This window comes from Drosophila montana, unplaced genomic scaffold (assembly GCF_035044405.1).
Source record: "Drosophila montana isolate Dmon_TW-CO22-7 unplaced genomic scaffold, ASM3504440v1 contig_3729_1, whole genome shotgun sequence".
In the NCBI taxonomy this organism is placed as follows: Eukaryota; Metazoa; Arthropoda; class Insecta; order Diptera; family Drosophilidae; genus Drosophila; species Drosophila montana.
The window spans coordinates 52026-67191 of NW_026998615.1; the positions used below are offsets into that span (position 1 = coordinate 52026).

At 45.6% G+C, this 15166-nt stretch overlaps 4 protein-coding genes across 6 annotated transcripts; 1 reads left to right on the forward strand and 3 right to left on the reverse strand.

Annotated features, from left to right (window-relative positions):
• Positions 1–1359: 1359 nt before the first annotated feature.
• On the reverse strand, positions 1360–6540 carry Top3alpha (topoisomerase 3-alpha). Of its 3 annotated transcripts, XR_010437439.1 has the most exons (6): positions 6309–6539; positions 5617–6250; positions 5102–5563; positions 1945–4629; positions 1607–1888; positions 1360–1527 (listed from the first exon to the last, which is right to left on the reverse strand). XR_010437439.1 is itself a non-coding variant. In XM_064693057.1 (5 exons), the coding sequence occupies exons 1-5, from the start codon at positions 6459–6461 to the stop codon at positions 1740–1742; spliced, it is 4080 nt and encodes a 1359-aa protein (XP_064549127.1). In that variant the 5' UTR covers positions 6462–6540; the 3' UTR covers positions 1360–1739. The 3 variants fall into 3 exon arrangements, 2 of the variants coding, with proteins under 2 accessions (XP_064549127.1, XP_064549126.1); XM_064693057.1 differs by having other exon boundaries at positions 1360–1885; positions 6309–6540; XM_064693056.1 differs by having other exon boundaries at positions 1360–1888.
• A 464-nt stretch (positions 6541–7004) lies between these two features.
• swm (Zinc finger protein swm) lies at positions 7005–12257 on the reverse strand. Its single transcript, XM_064693063.1, has 6 exons — positions 12114–12257; positions 11266–11557; positions 10684–11149; positions 8230–10620; positions 8042–8170; positions 7005–7984 (listed from the first exon to the last, which is right to left on the reverse strand). The coding sequence occupies exons 2-6, from the start codon at positions 11322–11324 to the stop codon at positions 7748–7750; spliced, it is 3282 nt and encodes a 1093-aa protein (XP_064549133.1). The 5' UTR covers positions 11325–11557; positions 12114–12257; the 3' UTR covers positions 7005–7747.
• Positions 12258–12359: 102 nt separating this feature from the next.
• On the reverse strand, positions 12360–15110 carry LOC135435840 (acyl-coenzyme A diphosphatase NUDT19). The gene is made up of 2 exons (XM_064693065.1): positions 14892–15110; positions 12360–14836 (listed from the first exon to the last, which is right to left on the reverse strand). Exons 1-2 carry the CDS (start codon positions 14994–14996, stop codon positions 13859–13861), a joined length of 1083 nt encoding a protein of 360 aa, XP_064549135.1. The 5' UTR covers positions 14997–15110; the 3' UTR covers positions 12360–13858.
• Ctu2 (Cytosolic thiouridylase subunit 2) lies at positions 12411–13650 on the forward strand. The gene has a single exon (XM_064693064.1). The coding sequence runs from the start codon at positions 12411–12413 to the stop codon at positions 13611–13613; it is 1203 nt and encodes a 400-aa protein (XP_064549134.1). The 3' UTR covers positions 13614–13650.
• Positions 15111–15166: the final 56 nt, after the last annotated feature.

Genomic DNA, 15166 nt, shown 5'->3' on the forward strand with positions numbered 1-15166 from the left:
AAACGCAAAACGTAAAGCCAAAGTTAAAAAATAAAAAAAAGATTGTCTTTAAAAATTCTCTTCGAAATTGTCTATATAAAGAATTTTAGTAATATGAGAACCAAAACATGCCCGAAAATAATATATATGTATATGTTTCCATTGTATATATATATTTTTATTATGAAATCCCTTTTAATCTTGGCAAATTATACCAGTAACCAAGCATCTCAAAGCGCGCAGTCTACTCGTCTGTTGAGTGCTCGTCCATTAACTTAAGTAACCCCAAGTCTGTGTTTACCAATAATATGTACTTAAAACGTTCCAATATTTTCAACTAAGCATCTCAAAACCTTGCTCTGGAAAGTTTTTATAACTTAAATGTATTATGCTATATACAAAAATCTGTTCTTGATATACTTTTTTAACTATATATGAACAGTGGGTCTATAAAAACTTTGAGCACATCCTAACAAAAACTTGTCAAACTGTTTCTTAATGTGTTCCAATACTTTTAAAACTGTCAAATGCATTTCTTTTTTCGTTTTTAACTACTTCAATATCTAATAATCACAAGTAGTTGATGCTTAAATGCTCTTAACGTAAATCTAACTATTTATTCACTCGATGTATTTATGCTTTTATTTTCATAAAAGTTTGTGAATTTTATTTCAACTAACTTCAAAATGCAAGTTAAAAATGTATTAAAAAAATAAACAAACAAGCTCTAGATGTTAGAAAACGATAACTGAAACGAGTATGTATGTTAAACAAATATATGGTCGCCTCTCTATACAAAAATTAGTTTTTTAAGCCTATATACAGATTATATATACTAAATCTATATGTATACATAACCTTATAATAAGTAACTGTACTTAAATGAGCTATATACTGTTTAATATTTACAAAAACATGTCAGGCACTAAAGGTCTTAAATATGATTTCAGAAATATTTTTTTTTATTTTTTTATATATATACAAATATAAATATATATAATAATACATTTATATGAACCTTAAAAATAGTTTTGATTTTTATTTTCAATGTTCAGCTTTGTAGTTAAGTAACAAAATTTTTGATATTAAATACAGAGAACGTTCGCTAACTGGACAAATTAAAAACTTCCAAAAAATCAATATTCGGAAAACAATTATGAGTATATTACAAAAAAAATTAAATACAATCTAAAAAAGAATTAAAAAAAAAATATATCAATATAAATGTAAAAAAACTTTTAAAAACCTATGAAATTGAAAATTTGAATTTCTATTTAGAATATTCAATTAATAATTATTTATCGAAAGTCAATTCTTAGAAGTTCTAATTTTCTAGCATTCACTGTTTATATATAATTTTTACCAGAGATATTTATTGACTTTTTATGTGTAAATTAAACGATTACATTTATTTGTGTCAAATTTAATATCATGATATAACATTTTAGGCATTTTATTTACAAATTAAATAGGGCATGTTCCACGAGTGTTAAACAGTATATGGCGAATTTAATCCTTTGCTCTTTTCAAGATCTTCAACAATTAGAGCTTTAAATATTTGTTTGTTAAGTATGGATCAATTTACGATTTATATAAATCGTATATAAAGTATATACAGAATGTGTACCTTAACTGTGCGTGTGTATCCATTTTTTTTGCGCTATGCAGCTATATACATAACCGATATCTGTTGCTTGCTCCAATAAATGTTTAAAATTAAATTGAATGTAATTCCCGAGGTAATTGTTTTTATGTTTTGATCAGTAGTCAAAATCGGCTTTGCGTGGACACTTTTGGCGCGTGTGTCCTTCGGCGCGACACAGGCCACAGCGACGAGTGCGACTACCAGCGGGAGCGGTGGCGCCCGTGCTTGTCGTGGCGTTGCCCCTCGATGCATTCGAACTGCCTGCTGATTGGATAGAGAGTATTAAATGGTCGTAGTCATCAATTGGATGCAATGCTCACCTGGTTGCTCATTCGAATCGCCCCATTGAAAGAAGCCGCAGGACTTTTCGCGCGTTTCACACGCATAGAAGGGTCGTCCTTGATTGGGTCCATCTTTGCGCACGGTCAGACTTTTGGCTGGTTTGCCGCAGTTGCAATTTATTGCGCCGGGCTGGGCGGGTTGCATGATAGTCACAGTGCTGCTGCCATTGGAGTGTACCTTGGTGCCAGCACCACGTTGATTACTCCGAGAACTGGCCGCTGACAGGTTGTTGTTGCTGCCCCACGCTGGCTGAACGGCGCTTGTAACGGCGCTTGTGCCCCAACTAGAGGCGTTATTGTTGCTGCTGCGGGCATTTGATGTCTGGGAACTGCCAGTTCCTTGCTGTGCCGCTGGCTTTGTACCCCAACTTGAGGCATAGTTGCTATTGGATTCTTGAGAATTACCAGCGCTCCAAGAATTATTTTCCTGCGAGTTCCCTGTTCCTTGCCGGACAGCTCCGTTTGTGCCCCATGAACTGGTCTGCTGCGAGTTGCCTGCTCCTTGCTGGGAAGCTCTTCTTGTGCCCCAACTAGAGGAGTTGCTGCCACTGCCCCATGCATTGGCTTCCAATGCGCCGTCCGTGCCTTGCTGAGCAGCTGCTTTTGTGCTCCATGAATTCGTTTCCTGCGAGTTGCCTGCGCCCAGCTGGCCGGATCCTCCTGTTTCCCGAGAGTTGCCTATGTTTTGTTGCTCTGCTGCCTGTGTCCCCCAACTGGTTGTGCTACTGCCGCCACCCCATGCGCTGCTCATCTGCGCTCCTGCAGCTCCCCTTGTACCCCAATTGCTTTCTGTCATGGTGCCTGCTGTAGGATCCTGTTCATCTGCCCACTGGAAGAATTTGCACTCATTGGGCTTGGGGCATTTATAGTAAAGTCTGCCATGGTTGGGTCCATCCTTACGCACAGTTTGCTGACGCGCCGGCTGATGGCAGCCACTGCAAAGCACCACAGTTGCAGCAGAATCTGAAGGAGCAATGTTTTCAATCAATCGCGGCCGCTTCGCCGTTGGCTGCGCCTCGGCAGCAGCACGGGCCTGCCTGCCCCATAGCATTGGCTGTTCTTCGGCCTCGTACGCTTTGCGCATCCATTGCGTCAAGCTGGTGTCTAAGCTATCTGTTGTCGGAGCTGTTGGTTGGCAATTGCTGCTGCCGGCTTCCAGAAGCGCCGCAAAATCTGCATCATCGTCGGCAGCAAAGGCGGCCGCAATGTCTGCATCAAGTTGTGCAGCTGGAGCGGCACCTGATTCGGCCATGGCTGCAGCAGCTAGCAGTTGCTCGTCAAAGCCATCGTTGCTGTCAAAGAAGCCATCCAGACTGGCAGTGTCCTGGCCGCTACTCGTGAAATAGTTTCTAATGCCGCCTGTTGTTGCTGGAGCGGTCGTGCGCTTGGTTTTGGTTGCCTTTTGCAGGCCTGTGGCTGTTTCATGTGAGGTTTTATTGTTGCGCTTCGGTTTAGCTGGCTTTTGAGTTCCTGAATTGGATGCCGTGCCCCAGGAGCTGCCACCGCCGCCACCTGGAGGGCCACGTGGACCAGAACCGCCGCCACCTCCTCCTAGACCACGACCAGATCCACCGCCACCACCTCCCCCTCCTCCTGGTCCTGGCCCGCCGCCAGAACCCGGCGCATGTCCCGCAATGCCGCCCACGCGCTTTACCTGATCAAGATTAATGTTGAAGGTGCTCCTAAAGAGCTCATCACAGCGCAAGCAATTCTTGTACCAGCCATTTGGCGCATTAAATAGGCCACGATAGTAGGCGCTGCTTAAGCGAAACTTGAGCATGTGGTATCCCTCACCACAGCTGGGACAGCACTCGTCCAGCACGCTGTACTCCTTGCACTCCTCTGGCAGCCAAATGACATTCTTACAGTCGGGAAAATTGAGGCAACCTATGAAAAAGCTCGTCTGATTCTTCTTGGGCTTGAGCGCCAGGCTCGCCAGTTCGCATTTGGGACATTGGAAGAGCTCGCGCACCATGCTCATCGATTGCTCCTGCGATGCATCTATTGTTGCCGCCGCCGCCGGAGTTTCATTAATCCGTTGCGATATCTTTGCATCCATGGCTGTGATTTTTTCCATAATCTGTTGATAGGCCTGCTTATATTTAGCTATTTGCTCTCGCAGCACCAGCTTGGGGTCCTTTTCGCCTAGGCAAATGCGTTTAAGATCCGCTTCAAATTCAGCACGCAGCAGCGGCTTGGCCAAAGCCAACTCCATTGCATCATAGCCTTCGTACAGGCCCATGCCAATGACGCCCGGCACCAGGGCGCCCTTGTCCACAACGCCTATATATCCACGCTCCTTAATGGTATTTATGTGCTCCGCATGAGTGGCATCTGTTCCAATGCCATGCTTCTCCATCAGCGCTATGAGATCCGCTTCGGTAAGCAGCGGTGGTGCCGTTGTTGCGCCCTCGTGCATCACAATCTCTGTGGGCTCAAAGCGCTGGCCCCGCTCATAGTTGTGTATCTGCTTGGCGCTCCACTTATCATACACATAGACATCCAGATAGTTGCGCTCGTGTATAACCAGCCCATTGGCGCTGAACTTCTCTCCGGCAATGTCTATATTAACAATTGTCTCCGAGCCGACGGCATCCTTGCTGACGCAGGCGAGAAAATGACGCACGACTAGCTCATAGACGCGTGCCTCGTTGCCCTGAAGATCTGCAAGTATAGTTTTAACATAAAGGCAACTATTAGTTGGCTTTGTCCGTGCAAAAAATGTTTTTTTAAATTTAAAATCAGTTTTAAGGCCATTTTCGGACCGTCCGTGTGGATTTTCCAATATTGGGGAATCGCGTATCCCTTAATTTTTTTTTTACAAAATCGAAAGTAAACTTCCTAAAACACTTTCCATTCATTTTCCGACCCTAAGGGTGAATTTTCCATAACTGATTAGGCACGTTTTCATTAATTATTCTTATATTATTATTATTGATCGTAAGCGAGTTGCAGTGATTTTATTAAACCTTTGCACATTCAACCTTGACATCCCATATTTTACCCAGCTGGGAGATTTCTCCGAAAGTTTGAAAAAAAGTTTCACACAACCGTTTGCGTTGATCATAAATCAATCAGTCATCCATTATAAAAAAAAAAATAGTTAAATAGATTACCTTTACAGCGTTAAACTTACTTGTCACCAGCTTAGTGGGGTGTATGGGGGGATGCGCCTGATCGGATTTGTTGCCATTTCGCGGATTTGGTCCCCATTCCAGCACACGCTGTGCGAATGGGCCCCACGCCTCGTGGCCAGTTTGCTGCTCCACGAGTGGCGCCAGTTCGAATTCCTTGGAGAATTGATTGGTCTCTGTGCGTGGGTAGCTAATGAAACCCTTGCTATAGAGCTTTTCTGCTATGGTCATTGTCTCCTTGGCGGATAGCTTTAGTTTGCGTGAGCCCAACTTTTCCATTTCCACGGTATCCAGCGGTGTGGGTCGCCACTTGTGCTTAGGCTTGACTGTGACGCTCTCTACAGTTGCGCGCGGCTCTGGCTCAGCCAGGCAGAGCAGAAAATAGTTTTCGCAGGCTTCCTTGTCAAACAAACGATTACGCGCCCAATTAAACTCCACCGTCAAATCCTCAATGGTGTGCAGCACTGCAAGAGTAATGTATTAGCAACGTCATCTTAAGTTTATGCTAAATAGTTACCCCTGATCTTCCAGAAGGGCTCGGAGACAAATGCTTCGATCTCCTTGTAGCGTTCTGCCACAAAGCCCAACGTGGGTATCTGGCAGCTGCCATACGAAATGAGCTTGTCTGCAATCTTCTCAGGAAACATACGTTGCAGGCGCAACGTTTGAAAACGTGTAATAGCCGCGCCCGTGCGCAGATCCAGCTCCGAGCGCACATCCACCGCATCACTTTGGCGTTTATCCGGTTGTCCCAGCTGCTGCAATGCGCGGCGCACTGCCGTCGTCGTAATCTCTGAGAAACTAGCACGATACACCGTCAAATTGGGTTTAATAGCACTGCATACATCAATAATCTCATAGCCAATGTTTTCGCCCTCGCGATCGCAATCCGTCCAGATGATCAGGCCCTGACAGCCGCGCACCTCGCGCTCCAGTGTCCGCTTAATGGGCTCATAGTTCTCGCCGACGCTTTTGCGTATGGGCGCGTCGAAAAGCGAACGTGGATCCACATTGCGCCAGTTTCGGTACGAGACGAGAAACTCTAATTGCATCAAATGTCCCGACACAGAGGTCATAACCATTTTGGCATTGCGACCGCGCACCTGTGCCTCGAAATCGTACACTTTATTGTACACAGAGTAGCCTTCGCGCTACAATTATTATTTAGAAACCAATGTGTCATCCATATATACTAAACTTGTTGCTTACCCGATGCGCGGATCCATTTGATAGGAGTCCGGCAATCGTTTTGGCCGCATCATTCTTTTCCGCCACATTTAGAAACTTCATGTCCTTTGATAGCTTAGAGTAGTAACGCGCATATTTGGCTAACCGTAAGCATTTTAATGGGCTAAAAAGCATTTAAACACAATCCAAGATAAAACCCCATAAATTCCCGCCACAATAATTCTTTTTCATAGAGATGAGTGTTATTCGCGATGAAGTCGATAGAATTATCATTTCAGAACTAGTCATTGTCTATCGACAAGCTAGACATGCAGAAAGCAACAACGTAATAATGAACAAATTATTAACTATCGATAACTGGGTACGCTGCACGTTGCAACTCAAGTCGCTTATCGTTGGACTTATCTTATCGGATTCTCAATATGCGCTCGATTGAGGAAATTCGTGCTTCCAATTTTAAATCGAATTTGGTATACCCTTAAATATTGGCAAAAGTGGTGTTACTTAATAAACGATGCTTTTGCAATTCATAGAAGGGCCTTAATAAATTAGCATGACCATCTGAGTGGAAATGTGAGACCTTCCCATTTCTTCGTGTCAAATACCACCTTGGAAATCAAACAAGTTTTTTGTTTTATGTGAAATTAATAGCAAATACGAAACTATTTACTTTATTTATTATACTCTCTCTATAACTTGCTTTTGTATTCACGTTGCTGTTTTTTGTTTTAACTTTGATTTGCTTTTACCATTTTTTTGTTTAGTAATTTCTTGCTTTTTTGTTTTTTTGTTTTATCTGAACATAAGGATAGCGGAAAAAGTATGTAAATACAAAGAAGTACCTAATATAAGGATGCTTAATCAATGCATTTGTTTTGCATTTGTAACGCATAGTTGTGTAGTTGTTGTTTCTGTTCTAATTTTGTTGTTGTTTGTTATTGATGTTATATACGGCTCTTGTTAATTGTGGACTATATAGAGGCGCTTAGCTAATTGCACTCGTTGACCGAATGCAAAGTACATATACATTTATAACTTATATATTCCGTAAATATTAGTAATATTAAGAGCGTTTCTTTTAATTTAAGACGTTTATAGATTATTAGCTCTATGATTAGAGAAAGAGCTACCAACAGTTGCAAATGTCCAGTGTGTGTGTGTGTGTGTGTGTGTGTGTGTGTGTGTTTGTTTGTTGGTGTGTTTGGCGGCTTGCCTTTTAGTTTAAAATATGGTACATAACATTAGCATATTTTTTTTTTGTTTTTTTGTTTTTTGTTTTGTATACAATTAACGATGTTTGCCTTGCATGCATACATATTTAGATATATATCTATATATATATGTGTACGTGCACGTTTTGGATATAGAATAACAACAAATAGAAATACAATTAATGCTTTTCTAAAGATTATGAGCCGCATGGAGCTAACTAGCCACTAGGAGCAGCGCTTGGCGTTACATCAACGACGCCAGGAACGATCCTCAGACTCTTCGTCCTCCTCCTCATCCTCGAGCCGCAGCTCTGGCAGTGTATCGCTGCCCAGCAGAGATTCGCTCTCGCTGACCGATGAATGCAACAGTTGCTTGGGATTATCCAGTTTATCACCAGCCGGTGAGGCCAACGCTGCCGGCGATTTATCAGCCGGTGCGCCCATGGGCACTGCGGCAGGCGCCGTCACCACGGGTGCCCAAGATATCTGCAATTGCAATGGTCATGCATAACGAAAAGAATGTGAGACTTGATTTGGGCTAACCTGCAACCGTTTGTCTTTGTACATTTTGCCGCGGAGCACCGCTTGCTCGGCATTTAGACGCGTAGCATAGGAGAGTATTAGCTGGGGAATCTCACGGTCCACATCGTGTTTGGATATTTCGCCGAAATGCTGCAAGATCAACAACTTATTAAGCGGGATTTATTTTAAATGAGTTTTTAATTGCTTACCTTAAAGTGACCCAGCACAAAATCGGCTTCCTCGGCGGCAAAGCCGGTGACCACAATCGCTTTTGTTCGTCGATCTACACGCGTGGAGCCTTCAGGATATGTGGCACGTTTGCGTGCACCGCCACCGGGCAACTTGGCACCGCCGCCAGATAATGCGCCACCACCAGCTGTGGCGGAGAGCGTGCGCTGCAGCTCCTCTAGACGTTTCTGTATGGCCGTTGTATCATTGCCTTCCTGCTGCTGGGCAATCAGCTCCAGTTCCATGTCGAGCAGTTCCTTCTTTTGTTGCTCTTTGGTTTTCTTAACGGGCAGCGTTTGTTGTTGTTGCTGCTGTTGTTGTTGTTGGATTTGCGCCTGCAGCTGATCCTGATCGGCGTGCACATCCTTGCGCAGCTTATCAATTGTCGCCTGTAGCACTTTGATCGTTTCCAGCGTCGGCGCTCGCTGCACATCCTGCTGATCCATGCGTTCGACTAGTTCAAGCGCCGTTTTCATTTGTTTCACATAGCTCTGGAGTAGCTCTTGCTTGCGCTTACGCAGCCCATTCGCCAGTTGATGCATTGCCTTCTGCTGTTCTTCCTGTTTTTTGCGTATGCTCGCGGCATTTGCCGCCGGCGTCAGCGCCCGAACGCCACCGTTTGCTGCCGCATTGGGTGTGGCATTTGAATTGAGCTTTAGACGCATGGATGCGGGCGCTGCGGTGCTGGCAAGCGCCTGTTCCGTTGTGGGCACTGCCAAAGCATTATTCGAGCTGCCCGTTTCGCCAAGGGGTTGGGTCTGATTGCCATTATTGCTGTTGTTTGTAATCTTGGCGCTGTCCGCATTCGGCGTCGGCACCGCGGGCACATTATGCAAGTGATATTGACTCTTGCGATTCACATTCGAGTTGCCCGCCTCATTGTTGTTGTTGTTGTTGTTGTTACTATTGCTGTTGTTGTCGTTGTGCCAGAAGACTTTGATGAAGCGATTATTGAGCACCGCCTCGGTGCTGCGGTAGGCGACATTCGCCTCCGCATGCGTGGAGAACGTTACAATGGCCGCCTCGGGATCACCCTCATATGACACTTGGATATTGACAATTTTACCAAATTTGGCAAAATGATTGTTCAGATGCGCAATTGTATTTAGGCCACGCGGCACTTTGCGCAGCTCCAAGGAGCTATTGTGCTGCTGCATATTCGGATTGACACGCGGTCCAAGGCGACTATTAATGGGCACCTTGCGCATCTTGCTGGGCACATCAGCTATGGCCACGCTATCCTCCAGCTCAAAGCGCCGTTTGCCCATCTCAGCGGCCATGCCGCCACCGCCGGCACCTCCAGCGCCGCCATCCATCACGGGTATAGGTATGAGTTGACGCTGTAGGGGCGTTGTCACGGCTGTAGGATTAAAGGGAAATGGCATCATTGGCGGTGGTGCGGGCACTTGTGGCGCTTGGCCGGGCTGTCGTGCGTAATCAGCAGGATTGGGTACACCCAGAGGCGCACATGCACGCACATTGCCACTGAACGGATTAATGTTGTTTGGGCCAGTCTGGGGCGGCACAGGCAACGCCTGTTGATTACCTGGGCCTGCGGCAGGCACGCCCGGCACACCGGCTGGTCCACCGCGTGCCCAAATCTCCGGCGCATCTGGATTGTACTCGCGCATGGACATCATAAGCGCTGAATTGTTAATGCCCTCAAAGACTACCGGATTAATGCCATGATCCCAGGGACATGTCTCGCCACGCACACAATAACCCTTCTCATCGAAGTCGCGGCAACGTTGACGGACCATTGCAGCCACTGGATGCGTTACAGGCACCGGCACGGGCGCTGATGCTGCCACTGAGGCGGATGAGCTGGCAGCTGGTTCTATGTTGTTGCTGCGACGAGCATTACGCGATTCTGGCGATATGGAGCGACTGCGCGGCGAGTGACGGCCCTTGTTGCCGCCAAAGCGCTGATTGCGCTCATCCACGTTGTTGTTATTGTTGCTGTTGTTGTTACCAATGCGGCGCCTGTCGAAAGTGTTATTATTGTTGTTGCGTCTGTGCCGCTGCTCACTGGCACCGCCCGGCGGCGATTTATTGCGAAACTGTCTCTGGCTCTTTTCGCGCTCATTGATGCGACGATCCCGCGAACGCGAGCGCCTAAACGAGCGATCATTGGATCGGGAACGGGAACGCGAACGGGAACGCAAAGAAGCACGACGCCGGCGACTGTCACGCGGCTGATTCTCCTTGTCGGCGGCATAGGCGCCACCACTAGCTGGACCGCTGCTGCGCAGTGGTGGACTAGCGCTGCGCACAAAACCTGCAGCGCTGACGCCACTTCCACCACCGCTGCTGCTGTGATGATGATGCACTAGTTGCTGATGCTGCTGGCTGTGAGAGTCTTTGGTTTTGTGCTGTAAGCATTAATGTACTTATTAAGGGAGAGTGTTTGTTAGACTGAAGAGAGCTTAACTTACATCGAAGGCTGTCTTGGTGCTGTGTGTTCCCGTTGCGTTGGCATCTGTGGCGATTGAGGCACTGCCGCCGGCGCTGGACGTTTCCGTAGCGGTCTCCTTGCTGTTGTTATCGCTGGTTATTTGCTGCTGATTGCTATCTGGTTTTATCACAATATCTTTTGGCGCGGGTGGCGGTGGCGGCGATGAATTGGCAGTCAACACAGCCTCAATATCGGCCACAACATCCAAATCATGTTCCAGCTCCAGTTCGGCAATGGCCGACGTTGCCGCTGGCATTGGAGCGGGCATCGTTAGATATTCCTCGCTGGCAATGGCATCGAATAAACGATCAACAAAACGTGTCGTCTCCTCGGAGAGAAACACATCCAATTGCTCAATCATGATGCGCTTGAGATCCTTATCCGATTTGTCTTTTTTCAGCAACGCAATTACGTAGCGAGCCAAAGCCGAGGAATCAGCATCGCAGCTATTAAATGACAATTTAAATAAATACAAAAAAACAAACAAATGTACATATATATTTAAAAATTTTATAACGAGTAGCTATCGAAGTTAATCGATAGTGAAGAGTATACTACTTACAGTGGCTCGAGCACAACGCTCAGCCAATCCTTGAGCTTATCCGAGTTTTCCAATATCATTTTATTGAATGGCCCCAAATGTTGTATGCCTTCTGCTTGCGTTGGTCTGCGTGCTGCTTTGCGTTTTATTTGTAATCGTTTTAGGGGGCCGAAAATATACTTATTTTTAATATGACCTCTGCCTCACTCTGCTCACTATTTTACTCGCTGTCTCTCTCTGCCCACCACAAAGGCTGTGCGGTTGCTGCGAGTTAACTGCACTATACACTATATGTACAATATTAGCTAGAATGCTGAAAAACACAAGCAAAAACAGTTATTAACACTGGCTACTTGCAGAGTTGCTGTTCATGTTAATTGAAATTTTCGGCCAATTAAACTCAACGAAAGTGCTTTGTATTTTAAAGCGCTTATCACACACGTTGTTTGCCAGCGTATAGTTGTTGTTATTATTGTATTAGCACCACAAGGGCATCAGCGTGCATACTTTTAAGTAGGCTGTGCACAATTTATATTTATGAACATTTTTTTTACTCGATTTTCGTAGGCTTCTTCAAAATATTGATGTAATTTTGTAGTGACTGACAGCTAGCTTGAACGTACATAGAGTCCACCTCACCACTATGGCAGCCACTCGTTTGTGTATGTTCCAATAAGAAAGTTTCTCGATTTTGCTACCCGATACTTTTGCTTGCGTACTACAGCACGCACACACACACACACACAAACACACGGGCACAAAAATTTACATTTGCACGCACACATGCAAAGGAAGCAGCCAAAATTTTGCGCTCAAATTTGGGACATTTTATCAACTCTTTTCTATAGATTAACACTTTTTACACATACCTTATGCACTAAATTAACCTCATGCAATAGTTTTGTATAACAAATTACGGTTTTAAATAGTTATTTTTATATTTTTCACTGCACTTTATTGCTGGGCGCAAGGTTGCTTGCTAGAAAAGTTGGCTGCATATCGCACTCTCAGACGATACATTAAGATATCGAAATCAATAACAGCCCTGTGCACAGCCCTAATTACGATATGTCTTATCGGTCCACATATCATCACTAATTCTTACACACCCACAGTTTGTTGTGTGGGTTAGTTTATATTTCGTTATTTGCTGAAATTTAGATTTAATGTGCAGTATTGGCGAAGATGATTTTGGTGACGAGGGCGCAACGCATGCCATGCTGCCTGGTTCCTCAACAGTGGGAACTGTTATTACTGCAGGCAGCTGCAACAAGTGCGGCCTCAACTCGTTGGAGCTGTACAAATTGAACTTTCGTGCCGCTGAATGTCACGAATGTTTCCTCAACTATGCCAGGCACAAGTTTCGTGCCGCATTAGGGGCGGCAAAGGCGCTGCCACGCAATGCTGAGGTTCTGCTACTGGTAGACGGTAGCGCCGAGTCTTTAGTTCTGCTGGATATGTTACACTTTGCGCAAACGCAAAACACTTTCAAACGGCTGCACTGCAGCGCACGTGTGCTTCACATAGATGCTCGAGCATCACCGTCCGACAATGATCCTTTATCAACGCTAAACGAACTGCGTAAACGTTATGCGCCCTTCGAGTTCTATGTCATACAGCTGGGTGCAGAGGTCCACAGCTTGCAGCTGCTCAAGGATTACAGTGCCTCCCGGTTAGACTCAACTGAAAACAAATTGCGCAGCTTGACAGCTCGGCAGGATTATGTACGGCAGCAGCGCAAACGGCTCATTAGCGCCGTTGCCATCCAGCTGCAGTGCACTCATGTTTTTGAGCCCAGCATAAGCACCAGCCTGGCTGCACAGCTATTAACATCCGTGGCATTGGGTCGCGGCGGTAGCGTTGCTTTGGATGTGGCTCTGCTGGATGATCGTCTGCAGGGCGGCGTCTCGCTTCTACGTCCCTTGAAGGATCTCAACGAACAGGAAGTGCAGTTCTATATAAACGCCCAGCAGCTGCAACCGTTTCAGTCGGATGACCCTAGTCGGTTGTCTGATGCTAGTCTCCAAAACCTGACAAGTGCGTTTGTGGTAAATCTGCAATTGAATTATGTATCCACGGTGTCTACGGTTTTTCGCACGGGCAATAAAATTGCCGCCAAGCGTCAACCAATTGTCGAGGTACCCTCGACTTGTGCGCTGTGTCATTCTGAACTGGATTCTGGGCTCTCCGACACTTTGCTAGCGATTGAATATTCGCGCGCCGTCTCCGAAATGGGCGTTGCACTGCAACAGCACGATAATATGGAGGCACTGGAAAAGCGCGCCAGACAACGTTTGGGCTCAGTGAAGGATTTGTGTCACGCCTGTCGCAATGTACAAGCAGAGCTTACTAGTGGTAGTTTAATTTAATCCAAATTGGTAAAATATATTGACATACATTTTTAAATATCCACTTTTTACATAATTTTCGACTGTGTACAAATTTTTATATTACCTTTAGTAACTTAACGACCATGTGGCCCAAGGAATTTTTGGTAATAAGTTTGAGGCCCATTGGAAAACAAAACAAGAGTTCCACACAGGAGCTTACAACAAAAATAAGCTTAAATTAGTCATGACAAAAAGATTTATATACATATTTAAGCTATTTGATGTTATAATTTCGCAAGCCGAGTATTTATAAGAGCGTGCAGCGGCAAATGTCCATTCGGGGGTAATACATTGCAGGCAAAATCCACGCGCTGGAAGCCATAGATCATATAGCGATTGTAACGCTTGGCAAGCGTATTAAGTTCGTTGATGGAGCTCGGTAATATTATGGACTCAGTGCAGTTCTCCGGGTTAGCCAAGTAGAGTTCATCGCCTGGCAAGACGCCAAGCATGCAGTCAGTGGGCCGATAATAGATTGGCTGCAATAGCGTGGAGCCTCGGGCGCTGCGATGATGCGCAAACTGTAGAAGCTGCTCCCAGCGGTGCATGTTCATTAGACGCGCCGTCTCATAGAGCAGGATAAAAGGCAGCCAGATGGTGCCCTCCTGAGATTGCTGCCAGCAGTCGCCTGGGTGCAGCCAGTGAGCCGAAGCCACCTCACTAGGTTCGAGCAACAAATCCACTTGGTTGGTCTCTAAGGCTGCAAAATAGTAGACCGTATCGTACTTGCGACTCGCTGAAGCTGGTGTGCGCCAAACCGACCACTCGCTCAGTGCCCACAGATCGGGTATGACAGACAGATGACGACATAGCTCGAGAAACTGTGTTGCATCATTGTGTACGCGCTGTTGCCAGAGCTCACGCTCGAATGGCTGCAACAGCATGTGTGCCGGCTGACCCTTGTCCAAATCCTTTAGACTTGTACAACACAATAGAATGCCCACCTCCTCAAAGGTTTCTCGTAGTGCCGTTAGACGCAGTGAGATATCGCGTGAGAAATTACCGCCCCGGCTCATGAGTTCTGGTCTGCCTGTAGCTTGACGGCATTTCAATAGCTCCAGCTGCGCCTGGGTAATGCCACAATGTTGGAAATAGGTCAGCCAATCGGCGGATTCATCTGCCTTGGCGTCAAAAACGCCGCCAGGAAAGACGCAGTGATTTAGTGCATATGATGTGCGCTCTGTGCGTTTAATTAGCAAAAGCTGTGATGAATAAAAGTGACAAATATTTTTTTGTAATTTATTTATTTACTCTTACATTGTAATCAACTTGCTCTTCTGAGTTGGACACCGCTTTGCCTGCTAGAATTAAGCTGGCTGATGGCCTATACCCATTGACCCGGACTTTATCTGAGGTAGTCATACTGGGAGCTGGTAACTGATCGTGGCTCTTCAGCCACTAAATTCATATCAAAATCATATTTTATTTTCACCTTTGCACCGCGAGACGAGAGTTCGACAGCTGGAAAAACATATCGAGAACATTAACGATACAATCGATAGTTGCGACAGCAGCCAGATCGATAGCTGCGT